Source organism: Myripristis murdjan, chromosome 5, assembly GCF_902150065.1.
Source record: "Myripristis murdjan chromosome 5, fMyrMur1.1, whole genome shotgun sequence".
In the NCBI taxonomy this organism is placed as follows: Eukaryota; Metazoa; Chordata; class Actinopteri; order Holocentriformes; family Holocentridae; genus Myripristis; species Myripristis murdjan.
This window is the reverse complement of record NC_043984.1, coordinates 24,205,473-24,219,967: the sequence shown is the minus strand read 5'-3', so window position 1 is coordinate 24,219,967 and position 14,495 is coordinate 24,205,473. Positions and strand designations below refer to the sequence as shown.

The window sequence follows — 14,495 nt, the reverse complement described above, 5'->3', positions numbered from 1 at the left end:
GTGACACTGACACACACACACACACACACACACTTACCACAAAGGTGAAGGCCTTGCTTGAGACGGCTTTGTAGTCAGGGTGTATGCAGTCCCTCACACACACTTCCACCTGAGCCTCCTGCACCCGGTAACCTGTTGCATCGTTCAGCCGACACACAATCCTGAGAGAGAGAGAGAGAGAGAGAGAGAGAGAGAGAGAGAGAGAGACACGGGGAGGTGGAGAGAAACACATCTTTAGCATCTGTATTGCCCAGAGAAATATGTGAATTTTATTGCAGTAAATGTGTTTGTTCATGAGAATGGTCGACGCTTGGCTTAAAAAAGACCAAGCAAGGGAAAGAGAGTGAAGTGAAGGGAAATGGGATTTCCACTGACATTTTTCTTCTGTTCTGTCCAAGTCAAAAAATTGTCTTTGCCATAGACCAGACTCAATCTGTGGCCTTGTTCAGAATAATAAATACAGTTAGACCAAATGTACCATCAAGAGTGGGAGGTGTCCTGTCTGTGTGTGTCTGTGTGTGTGTGTGTGTGTGTGTGTGTGTGTCTGTATTAGCTCGTACTGTAGAACCATAGGCCTTGCACTTGGCCCTGGGCACTGGCTGGCCAAATGAAAATCCAGTGGAGAAATGACTGAACGAAAGGAAGAGTGGCAGCATAGCCCAGGGGGGAGAACACACACACACACACTTACTGCATGTTACACCCACTGGAAATACAATTGACTGTTAATTAGCCAGACCGAATGAATCAGATTGAGGAAAGGGGAGAGAGAGCGGCAGAGAGAGAAAGAGGGGGGGGTGGGGGTGGGGGGGGCTTTCAGTGCAATCTAGTATGAGAACCTTTTTTTTCCCCTTCCTAAGCCATCAAAAAAATACTATATGACATACCAATTCAAAACTGGCTCAAAATTTTTAAATCAATAATTGCACCATTTCTACTGTATGGCAGTGAAATCAATAATAACAAATAACAATAACAATAACAAACAATATTTTAAGAACTGGGACAAGTGTCCAGTTGAGCCCTGCATGCAGAGCTCTGCAAATCAATACTCAGAGTACACAGAAGTGTGCCAAACTCTGCATGCAAAGCAGAATTAAGTCAATACCCCCTCATAATCGCAATTAAAAAAAGAGCCATCAAATTTATCACCATTTAAAAAACAGCAATCCCCAGTCTTAACATTATAAAGCCCCTCAGTGCCAGGAGATAAACAAGAAAACGACTGCCTTCTGCCAGATGATTCTGGAGCTCACATCAGTGAACACGCCAAAACACCAACACAGCCCTTAGTTTATCTGGCCAAACCAAATTATTACCAAACAAAAAACACACTAGGAAAAAGATTGGAATGAAATAATAAAATCCCAGAGTAAATTAGAAACATGTTCAACCTTAAATAGAGAATACAAACTTGCAGAATACCTAAGCATTGAGATTGAGAGTAAACTGAGAAAACCCTTGAGTGGATCCAGACTCAGTGAGCGCAGCCTGCTTGTAGAAACAGGCCGACACAGGCAGAGCTGCTGCCCGGAGAGGCCAGGCTTACCTCCCTAAACTGCACCACAACTTTAAAAATATCTCACAAAATGAGTCCAACTAATTTTTGGAGAAAGACGTGAGCATGCCACATTAGCTGCCAAGTACATCATACATGTCATAATTCAAGGGCCTAAACCTAAAAAAAAAAAAAAACACCTATCATTAGATAAACTGTATAGATTAATGTATCTAATTTGTGATTGATGTATCTAATTTCTCATTAGATGAACTATTAATATTAATCTATCTAATTTGTCCTGTATAGAATTGTTTAGATGTCATTAGATTCTCTTGTTTTATCTGTGTCTTCACTATGTTTTAACTTGGATATGGTAACATGTAGATTCTTTGACAATAAGTATGTTTGTTCCGTGCCAATAAAGCCATTTTGATTGAACTGAAAAAGAGTGCGAGTGCGAGAGAGAGAGAGAGAGAGAGAGAGAGAGAGAGAGAGAGAGAGAGAGAGTGAAAGTGAGAGCAGTTGATTAACACGAGCTTGTTCCCTACACACCTCTCTACCCCCACTACTCCCTCCGTACCCACGTCTCCTTGAGATGAGTTATTAACTCCCTTGCTTCCAGCCTCCCTGCGGGTGGCCACGGCAACAACGCTGTTGCCACGACAATGATATCGGCATTCCGATGGTGTGTGTGTGTGTATGTGTGTGTGTGAGTGTGTTTTCCCCGATTTCATTTATTTCTGGGTCTCCTGCTGCGATTGGGGCCATGATTACAATTGTGGACAGCTCTCCAGTAGAAACACAGCCTTGGTTGCATCATTACTGCACAAATAACAGGTGGCTACACTGAGCTGCTATTACGTGGTTAGACAGAATAATGTCAGAGTCAGGCTGATTTTACAGTAGACTTGTAAGGATGGCGATGCTTTAAATTACACCTGTAATTAGGCTGTAAAAAATAGAACATATGGTAAATTCAGGTCAGCCGTCATATAGAGACTACTAATAATGCAATAAATCGAGATAACTGGCACTTTTTTTTCTCGTTACTGGCTAAAGAATTTACTCTTTTTACGGTGGAATCAAATCCAACAATTCAACCAATAAATATTGCAACTTACAGGCTTACTAGTATTCAAAGAGCCAGCGGTGCAACATTTTGCTACTTTTAATTCTATTCCAATTAAAAATTAGAAACAGGAGAATGCCATCCAAAGCACTATAAAAATAATATGTTCCAGAAACTGTGTGATGCATGCCGGCTGCATGAACTACAAGTGCTAAGAGAGAGAGACAGAGAGAGACATGTGAAAAGCTGGGTGAGAACAGCACATCTACATCATGTCTATGTTCTCCGAGTCAGCACACCTCCTTCGCTCCCCTCTGCCCAGCAGTTGACCTTTGACCCTGTGCTGTCAGTTCCGTGACCCCATCCTGTCTGCTGTGTTGCAGCTCTGATGGGGTCAGGGGGGATGACGAGACCAATCGGCCAGCTAATGGCACCGCATGGCTGACATCACTTTTAATTAGCATGACAGCCTCACTGCCAGCCGCGCCCTCCTCCTCTGGGTGGCATGGCAACGGGCCAATGTGGCGTTATGGAGATGATGGAGTTTAAATGTTGAGGCCTTTGTGGTTTGAGATACAGTCATTAGGACAAAGTGAACATGAAATAACGAAAAAAGTTACTCGATTGAGCCATCTGAGTTTACTCTAAAACTCCAAATGCAAAAAGAGGCTGTTCTGTATGAATACCACAACATGACTGCATTTAATCAAGGTTGATACATCACTTGCATATTTCTGAACCCATTTTGGGGACATCTGTCATCATTGGCAAGAGCTGTGCGGCACACTATTGTCCTGACTGTCAAACCATCAACATCACATTTTTTTATGTTCCCTTCTTGGTGAGGGGGAACAGAGAAAACAAATTCTGTTGGGATTGGACTGCAGAGCTAACCAAATGGAGCATTTGTCTGCGAGTGACAGTTACATAGTTGGTAACAGAATACTGAGGACGTCTCCAGCTGTGACGAGTGTCCCCAATTTTTTCACGCCCAAAATTGTATTGCTTGTACTTTTGGATGAATTCAAGAAAAAAAAGAGAAAAGGGAATTATAGATGGCTACGGCACAGAGCAGTTTTAGTGCAAGCCTTAACAAAGACATTTCTTGGTAGCTATAACGATGCAGTGCTGGTTTTTGAGAACTGCTAATGTCATAAAATATTTGCATGAATTTCACTTCTCAGCAGCAAAGAGTGGAGGAGCTGAAAACCCACTGTGAGCTTGCTTCAGGGAATTGGTTTTGCTTCAAGGGGAAAGCAGCATTTAACCTTTGGAGGTTTTACTGAAAAGTCCAGGTCTGACAGAGAGTCAGAGAGTGTTGTTTTTAGCACTCAGTGTCACATCAATATTGGACAGAGGCAGAGAGGGGAGGAGCACCACAGGACCAAAAAAAGAAGAAAAAGAGAGTGCACGCAAGAGGAGGAAAAAAAACAGACATGGTGTCAACGTACTGCTCAGCGCTGATGTACTGGTCCTCCTGCGGGTTGCAGGCCACCTTGCCGATGCGAACCCCGTTCTGGATATCTTTGAACTGCAGGCCCAGGTTCTCCCCTGTGATGGTCAGCATGGTTCCTCCTTGTCTAGGCCCCGTTTCTGGGAACAGCTGGATGGAGAAAACAAATCAAGCGGGACAAAAGAGGAGATAAATAAGTCAGAATAACAGAATCCATTAATAAAATCCATTTGGTGGATGCCTTTATCCAAAGCAGTACCATTAGTGCGTATAGTTCACAATTCACTAAAATCATTAAGGTCAATTCCCATTAAGGTTGAATCAAATACTTGCCAGTTCAATTAGTGAGATGAAAAATTACCGTAGATTCATTAACTGCAACTCAACTCAGTCAAAACATGCACAATCTGCCGACTCATGCACTTAACCCAGACCCACCCATCAAACCTTTACCTAAATCTCTTATTTAACCTTGTGACGATTAATCTACCGAACACAATTACTGCACACGGCGACCTCCGCTCCCCCTCTTTCCCCTTGGGGTCCATGAAAGGTGTGCGGAGGTGCTAATGGCTACCCGAGGCTAGCCCAGTCGCTAATCACGCTCCCATTCATCTAGGCCGCAACCCAGACAATGGCCCCCGTGATCATCAGTCACTACTAGCATGATTAGTGCTAGGGCTAATTGGATTAGCGCTGGGTGGTGGTGGGGTGCGGTCATTTGTCCTGGCGCTACCGTGTGTGGGGGAAGGTGGGACGTGTGTGAGCGGCTGGCGGGTAGAGACGGAGGTTGTAAGGTCACATTTTGACCTTGTTTTGGCCGTAAAGGAAAGATAAGATAAATGCTGAGTGATTGCGCTCTCTCCGGCACTCTTTCTTCACTCTTATCAACAGTAAAACCGTTACATGAGTGTACATGAACGAGGTCTGAAACTAACGTGTTGTTGATCCTTCCACTGTGTCTGATGGAAGAAAACCAGATACTGTATTTCACCAATTAATCGCTGGGCCGCAAAGAGCCGCCTGGTTCTTTTAAACGCCTGGGGTCTGCACCCATTTTGTGTATTAAACGCCCACCCGAATAACCACTGGGGTGATTATTTGCATTATATTGAGGTAACCCAAAATAAGGCTATTCACCTTATTTTTGCAGCAGTAAACAGTTAGCCGCACAATAATTGTGCGGGTTTTCCGTTTTCTGTCAAAATAAGAGCGCTAGCTAACGTTAGAAAAAAAGGGTGTACCGTAATCTTAAATCGACCGACTGTAAATATGTTGGACAGTAACTGTCATCACAATAATGGCCTGGTGCAGGTCTGTGCAAAAATAAATAAAGGCCTGCAGCGAATAGCCGCCTGGTTCTTTTAAACGCCTGGGGTCCAAGTTGATTTTGCGGATTAAACGCCCGGGCTATTAAGTGGGGAAATACTGTACATTTACATGCATTTTTCCACATAGTACAAAATGAAAACTGAAAATGAAAAATGTAGAACAGCATGAATGGGCTTTGTAAAATATATTTTTTTAAATCTTTAAGACAAAACAGATTTGACAATGCAATTAAATTAGCAAACAATGTTAACAACAGGGTTATCAGTCAGTTAGTTACCAAAGTCATTATCAAGCGTCTTCCTGTTGGACAGTTTATTTTTGTTTGTTTACCCAAGCAATGTCTTGGACATCTGACTAATGTTAGATAATTTTGTGTTTGATTTTCATAGAAACATATGAGCTACTGTTAGGTTTCTGCTCGACCGCTCCAGCAGGTGTTTCGACTGGCAACAAAAACAGACTGTAGACACGTCCAATCAGATGAATGCTATGATTTGTGGAAGCTGAAGTCTTGTAAGTTGTGACTGCTTTAACTTGCATGCATATTTTAGGATTTCTTTCAACAGCTAGATTTCTCCACAACAATATATCTGGTAAATTGGTTTCATCTACCTGACACTGACATAATGTAGCCAAATGGTGCCATATGTGTACACTGTAAATAAACATGGACATCTGAAGAGCAATAATCAACAAAGATTCATATAGATATGTGGCAATAGGCAAGACTAAGCTGCAAAAGCGCTACTGCCAGACTTGTATGCTCCCGTTCAAACCACATATTTTGAAACTCTCGCCGAGACAAATCAAATTTGTATTTTTGCTGCCTGGCTGTGATTTTAGCAACGGCACCTGTAACAGATTTGTCAGTTCCTGCTGTCATCAGACTGTGAAAAGGTAAGAGGTGAGAACATTGTAATGGATATGGAATGGGTCATAATGGGGATAAAAACTGCATGGGTACCAAAAATGATTATGTGCATCTAGCCTTTTGCGCTCGTTCTTTTTCTTGAGTACAAAATTATCAATCCCCCTCCCTCTGCAACTCTGTTTTTCAGCCCCGTAGCACAGCAGTGAGGCCTAGTCTAACATCATTATGCCAAAGGTGCAAGTTAGTGAAGGCCACAGCAGTTCAGGACTCAACGCAAAAGCGCACACACACACACACACACACACACACACATATATATATATATATATATATATATATACACATATATATACAAACACATATAGCTGAAATGCCACAGTGATATAATTAAGGAGCGTTTTCCACCTAACACTGGCTTGGCTGATGGCCCTTATTTGCGCCTAAGTTCCCCTCTCCCTCCCTTGCTGTTTTTCACCCCCTCCTTCCCCCCTTTTGGACTTGTGTCTCTGTAATTCTCTCTCTCTGTCTTCGTCAATGTGCCTGAATGCACATGTTTTTTTGCTGGAGACAAAAGAGTGAGTGGCACACAGTCAGAGTCTTCAGATATGGTAATCAAATCTCTCTTTCTCTATAAGCACTGGCTTATCAAAACACACACACAAGTCGCTACATCCACAACTAAACAACACAAACAAAAACCCTTTTTGATAAAAGCCACCAGCCTAAACACTCGCTCTATTCTCCTCTCGCTGTCGCAGCGCTCTACACCCATTCAAACTCCCTTTTTTCTCTCCATCTCTGACTTGTCCCGTTGTGTCGGAGGCTTTGTGTGACGCCTATTGTGGCCGGCTGAGCAGCGGTGCACAGATAGCATCTGCTAGTCAGAGACAGAGAGAAAGACGGGGTGGGGGGGCAGGCAGAAAGAGAGAGAGAGGGAGAGAGATAGAGAGAGAGAGAGAAAGATGGATATGAACCCAGCATAGGCTTGCTGAGGTCTTATCTACGATATGAAAGAGGGATCTGGGAGAGAAGAGAAAAGCTACTCAGAGTGACGGGGGAAATGAAGGGAGCGCAGAGGAGGGGGAGGCAGGGATAAGTCTTCACTAATAAATGTTGACATGTGACTAGGTGGAAAATATTTTGTTTGGAGGCATAAAGCCTTACAGACACAAAATAATCAGCAATGTTTATTCCAAAGAATTGAGTCCCAGAATACAAACACAAGGGCTACAGCTTTGACTATTGACTTTTAAGTCTAAATCACACTAAGGTAACTAATGTGTTTTTTTTTTGGGACACATTTCTGCTTTATTTGACAGTCACAATAGAGAGACAGGAAAGGCGGGAAAGAGAGAGAGGGGGGATGACATGCAGCAAAATGGCCTCAGGTCGGATTCGGATGAGGTCTAACCCTGACTGGAGCACGTTTACATTTGGAAAGAATTATAAAAACAGCGTGCTGAAATTTGACTTGGTGTCTGGCTGTAAGGCTCTTACATCAGGACGGACCATCGTGCTGACACCCGGTCCTAATCTCACCTTGATGACTGTGAATTTCATCATCATTCGAGAATTTCATTGTCAAGGGTTATCAAGGCACAAGTCCAAGCAATTTAAGGCAAATCGGCAGTTTTGTTCAAATAGAGTGTGGGTGTTTATTAAGCACTGGCCTGTTTCTCTCTCGAGGCTGTGACAACGAGACACAATGTTCAGCTTTAAAACACAATGGCAAACCACCAGAGACTGGTCGATACAGACCTCTAAAGAGAGACAACTCTCTCAATGGTGTGTGTGTGTGTGTATCTGTGTGTGCGTCTGTGATGGGGGGAGGCAAGTAGGACAGAAGGTGGGGACAGATGAGGGAAGAAGTGGTGGAGAAATTTAAGGGAGGGAGAGAAGAAAAGAGAGAGGAAGAAAAAGGGATCAAGAGGTTCGACAACAGGGAGGAGAAAGCATAGATGGCTAAGGTGGGAAGGAAGGAGAGAGGGAGAGAGAGACAGAGGATACATGAAGGGAGGGAGTAAAGGAAGGACAAGAAAATAGAGAAGTTGAGAGAGAAAATATGTAGGGAAGCATGAAATAGGGATAGAGAGAGTGACGGAGAGAGAGCGAGAGAAAGAAAGAGCTTAACCCAGCATGTCCGGCAAAGGCCAATATTGCGGCTTAACAATACATGGGGGAGAAATCAGTGGCCTTTCACAAGCACATGGGCCAAGAGACTGGACACACACACACACACACACACACACACACACACAAACACATGTGTACACACTTTCTCACAAACTGACATGAACACACACAAAAGCAGAAAATATGCAACGCGCGCGCGCGCACACACACACACACACACAAGCATGGCCTGTGTTGTTTTAATTGGTTTCCGAGGGCTAGCTGTAATGCTCTTCCTGTCCCCTAGGAGAAGCCAGGCAGGCGATGATGGATGATGGAGGGCCAGGCAGCAGCCAAGGCCAGCACTAGGACACTGCTACACTACACCGGGAGACAGCGACACACTGCATATGTGTGTGTGTGTGTGTGTGTGTGTGTGTGTGTATGTGTTTGTGTATATGCGTGTGCTGTGTCAGTCTGTCAGTCTGATTTTCAAGATACCAAACAGGCTTCTTATTGTGTGTTGTAGTTAATGTGCATTTCTATCTTTAATTTTCAGAAAATCTTACATCCAAGAGTGTGTTTGTCACTGTGTGTGTGTGTGTGTGTGTTTTGTCTCTGTGAATGTGTGCATTTGTGCACACCCACATTGATTCCCCAGAGATCTGGCTTGTTTGTGAATGGAGTACTAATTAATCTAGTGCACGGTGCTAGAAATCAGAGGAAAACACGCAGTCCGGCACGGTAAAAAATAGCACTTAAATCGCTTAACAACTAAATTCTATAGATTAATGGTGAAGTGGCAATGGTTAAAACGGAGCATTTCCAGCCTAGAGCGTCAAGTGTTGTTTTTGGGGAATAGTACTTAGGCGCCAGAACTATTAGTGAAATAGTACCCCATTGCGCACTATTGAACAACATCAAGTGGGCAATAGCACACTCGGAAATGATACAAAATGGGTTTAACACTTGCGGCTCTGAAAGCCCTGGGTGGCTCTGTGCATGTGTGTGTGTGTGTGCGTGTGTGTGCGTGTGTGTCTGTATGTGCCTCCTCCCTTCCACTGGCATTTCTTTCCCAGTTGAACACACGCTCTCTGGTCCAAATGAAATTAGCAGCTAATCCGTTAGCTAATGGCCACACAGCAGCTAGCAGCGCTGTAGAAATGAACAAAGCAGCCCGGAGAAAAAGGGTTCAAACGGAGGGAAAGAGGGATTTGAACCAAACGGACGGTATAAGAAGTGGAGTAATATTCAATTTGTGTGGCGGATGCGATGCTCTTTGGGAGGACTAAAGGATGATATGGCAGAAGGAGAGGCGAGATTTTCTTTGTCGGCCGCAGATGTTCCTCTCGCATTAAATGTCACGTCGAAAATGTCAAAGGTGGAGAGGAGAGGTGAGGCTGGAAGTGTGGTTTTGTGATAACACCTCCTTGGGTGTCACAGTGGCGGATCCGCTCCCTTCTTCTTTGTCTCTTCTTCCCCTCCGCCTTGTGTTCAAACCTCCATTTCTCCCCCTCGCTGTTTTTGAAGCTCTTCTACGCCTGCTTTTTGACTGCCACCAACATCTTGCCCCGAGGCCAGGATTTACCCGTCCGTATGCACATCCATCCCTCCTCATCCTTCATATAACACACTTTCCCAGCTCTCTTACACACACACACACACACACACACACACACACACACACACACACACACACACACAACCAACCCAACTGCCTCTACGCGGTTGTTTCAAAGAGATAACTGAAGCGAGCAGGAAGCGAGAGAAGAGAAGAAAAAATGAGAGGGAGAGAGAGAGAGAGAGAAAGAGAGAGAGAGAGAGCATTAGCTAAAGGTTTTATCTATGTGCCAGTGCCCCAATTATCCAATATCTCCATTATGCATTCAGAAAGACGAACCCGTGTCACACAGGAAATGTACTGAGGGCTTGAGCCATACAAGTCTGTGTCAGTAAAATGGGCATGCATTATACACCATACATATATTTCACACTCATTTAAAAAGCTGAGAAATGGTGCCCGTTCTGACTGACACAGATGCTTCGTCTTGTTTGAGATAGGACTGAATTAAAAAAAAAGAAAGAAAAAAAAAGCAGCGACGGAGAAGTGTGGAAAAAAAATGAGAGAGAGAACGACGAGGGTGAGTGAGCAAGGAGAACAATGCTGACGAGTGAGAGAGTGCACGTCTTCAAGCGTCTTATTCAGGAGCGGCTGGCTCTCAAACCGGGCTCCAGGTGAGCGTGAATATGTGTGTGTGTGAGTGCTGAGTGCGTTTGTGTGTGTATATGTCAGTCCCAGTGGTGGGCTGTATGGACGGTGACCCGGGTCACAGTCAGACGAGGACCACCACCACGGTTACCAGCGGCAGCAGATGGGTACGCCATGGTGTGTAGACGCCTTGACTCACCCGGCCTGTCAGGCTCATGTGCACACACACACACACACTTTGTCTCTCTTTGTCTATCTCTCACACGCAAACACACACACCAGACTCCCACCCTCTCCCTCTCCCTGTACCCAGGTGTGTGTGTGTGTGTGTGTGCGCGCATGCGGCATAGCCATCATCTCTCATCATGTCAGTGTGTTCAGTCTTGGTGTGCGCGGCCTGCCTCCTCCTGGCCGACCCATCTGTGTTGTGGTTGCAGTCACTGTGACAGCTCCTAACTTGTCCATCCTCCCTGCTGCCTCCCCTCCCGACGACGTACCCTTAACTCGCTGAGACAAAACAATGACGCGGCACCGGGAGGAAAACAGAGCCGCTTCCCAGCGAAAACTAACTTTTAATTAGGGACTGACTTTGTCAAGTTTCTGATCCATGCCCGAAGGTGGATCTTAAGTTTGAGGTTTTACTTATAGCACCTGACACTGGCTGTTGCCCTTGAGCCTCCCCCCGCCTCCTCCCCGTCTCCTCTTCTTAAATGACCTGACCTGTTTGTTGTTTGGGAAGTTGAGCTGCTGGGCGACCCTCACCCAACATTAGCTTAAGTGTCTCCTGGATCTTAAATTCAGCTGTGGCAAGAATTTGAATGTAATTACAAAATACTATGTGGTTAGAATGTTCCCTGACCTATGTATCCCTGTTGGTACCAGTTTTATTGCTTTTTTATAAGCTGTTTATGCTATTTGTTATATGCTGTTTTATATGCAACTCAGTAATTTCAGGTTCTGCTAATTTCTTTGAAAAACGGTAATAAAGTTCTTCTGTTACCTAAAGCTGGGCGATAGGCATTGTGCAGAATCAAATATTAACTCTGTTTTAGGCCAAACAACTCAATATTAATATTGTGATAATATTGTGGATTCTAGGGATGACTATTGGTGCTGTGATAAGATATCTACAAATAAGAGGCTTACATAAACAATCATTAGTAATGTGAATATGATGACTAAGCAGGTTGAGGTAACAAAAATAATGGCTAGAACAGTCTAGTAAGTAAAAAAAAAATTGCATCTCTTGTGCAATATCACAATGTTAGAATACCAAAGACTAGTCTTATATCATAATTTCAATATAGTATTGATATATCATTCAGCCCAAATGTTACCTGGTTAGTTTAGTAAGATGACTGTTATACACTAAGCACAATGGCATGTATACATGTTTGTACATCATGCGTGTGTGTGTGTGTGTGTGTGTGTGCCATTACACTGTGGCCTACCTTGGTGATCTTGGGGTGCGCACAGCGGCTGTTCCCGGTGGTGGCATGCATCCAGCTGCTCTCTGGGGGAGTGCACTCCTGTCTGAGTGAGCACTTCTTCTCCTGAACGCACCAGCCGCATTCGAACCTGGGATCTGCCTTCAGACACATCCCACAGCTGTCCCTCAGCGCGTAGCACTTATACAGATGGGCTGGCGAGGAGAGGAGAAGAAAGAGGATGATGAAGGGCGCAAGAAAGAAAGGGGAAAGTGTGGAAGCGGAATGGGAATCAATTCAGCTTGTGTTACATGAATACAGTAAAAACAAATCCAATAGATAAGCAACCTGCAGAGAACAGTTTGAAGACTACAAAAATGAACCAAAATCCATCTAAATATTCCCCCATCTCCCACTCTAAACCCTTCAAACCCTCCTCCCTTGCGCTAGAACAAAGTTCCCTGCGGCCGCAGGAACTGTGCAGATGGATCGTTCTTGTTTTTTGGTTTGTTTTGCTTCCTCTATCCCATCCCCAAATCCCATTGGTCATGGAACAACTTTAAAGTAGCCCTGTACCAATTACCGGCTGCTAAATGACTCCTCTCTAATTACATTAACATATCAGTATTTAAGATGAGCGAGCATCACTTGCACTCTACCAGATGATTATCATGATTGAGAAATAGGGCGGAGGGAGGGAGAGAGAGAGAGAGAGAGAGAGAGAGTGTGAGAGAGAGAGAGTGTGAGAGAGAGAGCGCTCTTTAGGCTGTAGGTCGCCTCGGGAAGCACTCCAGTAGATTTCCGCTGGAGATAACACACAAAGCATAGACACTGATGCATGCCACTGATATTGTAAACTGCCAATGTCGCTGCATGTTACGGATGCCATTCAGCGTCACTTTGTCCTTGGGAGAACTACACCGCTCTCAAAGCATGTTATGTCGCCTTCATGAGCGTAAACACCCTGCCACTGTGGATTGCAGCACTGAACAACAAAAATCCTTCTCCATTTGGGATAAATTGGTGCCTACAATGTCATTTGTGTCATGCAGCACAATGGGCTGCTCTGCTGAATGCAACAAAACGTGTGGCAGTGAGACAAAGTACACTATGGCTCATAAACCATCACTTTATGTTCAAACACATTTGGCACATCTACAGTAGAGCCGGTAACAAAGCTACAATGGAACAAAGTGGCAATGTATCATTATCCTCTTTTAGTAGCACTGCTTATATCATCATCAAAATGACAATGACCTCACAGCCTCACAGACGACAGGCTTTGATGTAAGTATCCCTTCAGTGATTGCATAGAAAAACTATAGCATGACACAAAGGGACAAATTCACCTTCAAAATCTCCATGTTGCTTGCTGTGCGTTTAACCATCTTCTCACAACTTTGCTCCCTCTGTTGTACAAAACTCTGCATGCATGTCAGCCTATATGGAGGGTGCTGGTTGCAGCTGATGATGTTACTTTACTTCACAGCAGGAGGGCAGTGTCACAGCCCCCCTGCTGCGCTGTACAGGTCACAATAATTATTGAGGCAACACTATAAAGACCGCCTCACTAGTAATTACATCCGACAGACATGATCTCATTGTCTTCTGCCACAGTGGTGTGTGTGTGTGTGTAGCACAGTATGTGTGTGTATGTCTAATCATTATCCACATGTTCCTTTGTTTGGAAAGTAAGGCGTGGTTATCGGGGTTGGGGAACGCTGTTCACAAAAAGATGTTAAACCACAGGGTGTAGAGTCACCGTCAGTGATATTGAGATAGGTATACATTTTTACATACATAATTAATATTCACTGCATTGTTGCATAGCTTCCCTGCGGTCAGGCATACACATCAACTGAATGCTTTGTGAAGCTTTATTTTTCATTATTATTATCATTATTGTTATATAAAGCCTCCGTGGCTAGTTTAAAAACACCAGCTGCATTCTTGTATATGAATTATGAAAGGAGCTGTCACCCTCTTGCGTGCTGGTACACAGGTGTGAGGGCAAAAGTTCACGCAGTGGAGTTGCAATCTTTCACAGGTATCTTAGACATCTAACATATACCTGCAATGTCCATAGTTCAGTGGCATACTATACCAGTATCTCTCTCTCTCTCTCTCTCTCTCTCCCTCTCTCTCTCGCATACACACACTCATTCTTAAGTAGGTCTGCAGTAAGCAACGTGTTTGCGCTGCTAACAGACCAAGAATATCAATTGCAGAAGATGGGCTAGCCGAGGTCTTCTGGTCACATTATAAATGATTTACTATGCAGTTGGTGCTGGTTTTCACCGAGCTGCAGTCCTTGTGTGAGCTCCAGCAGGTTCTGGGTTGGGGCTTTTACGAGCTGTTTTACTGGCTAAGACTAGCCTGGAGATGATGGTTTTAAAATGTAAGGTGAGCAGTTACTGTGATGTGTGATGTTAAACATTACAACTGATCAGGAATTGTTAATAAAAAGAGAAAGGAACTCTGTTTTTTACCGAATGGCAGTCCTATTCCCATTTTCTCATGA

At 44.1% G+C, this 14,495-nt stretch overlaps 1 protein-coding gene across 1 annotated transcript in view; it reads right to left on the bottom strand.

Moving 5' to 3' along the window:
- Positions 1–14,495, bottom strand: part of plxna1b (plexin A1b) — a 226,067-nt gene that overhangs the window by 38,278 nt on the left and 173,294 nt on the right. Inside the window, exons 12-14 of the mRNA XM_030051792.1 lie at positions 11,999–12,189; positions 4,022–4,173; positions 38–161 (exon numbers count right to left, since the gene is read on the bottom strand). Of these exons, the coding sequence (XP_029907652.1) occupies positions 38–161; positions 4,022–4,173; positions 11,999–12,189 (467 nt within the window). The remainder of the gene's footprint in view (positions 1–37; positions 162–4,021; positions 4,174–11,998; positions 12,190–14,495) is intronic.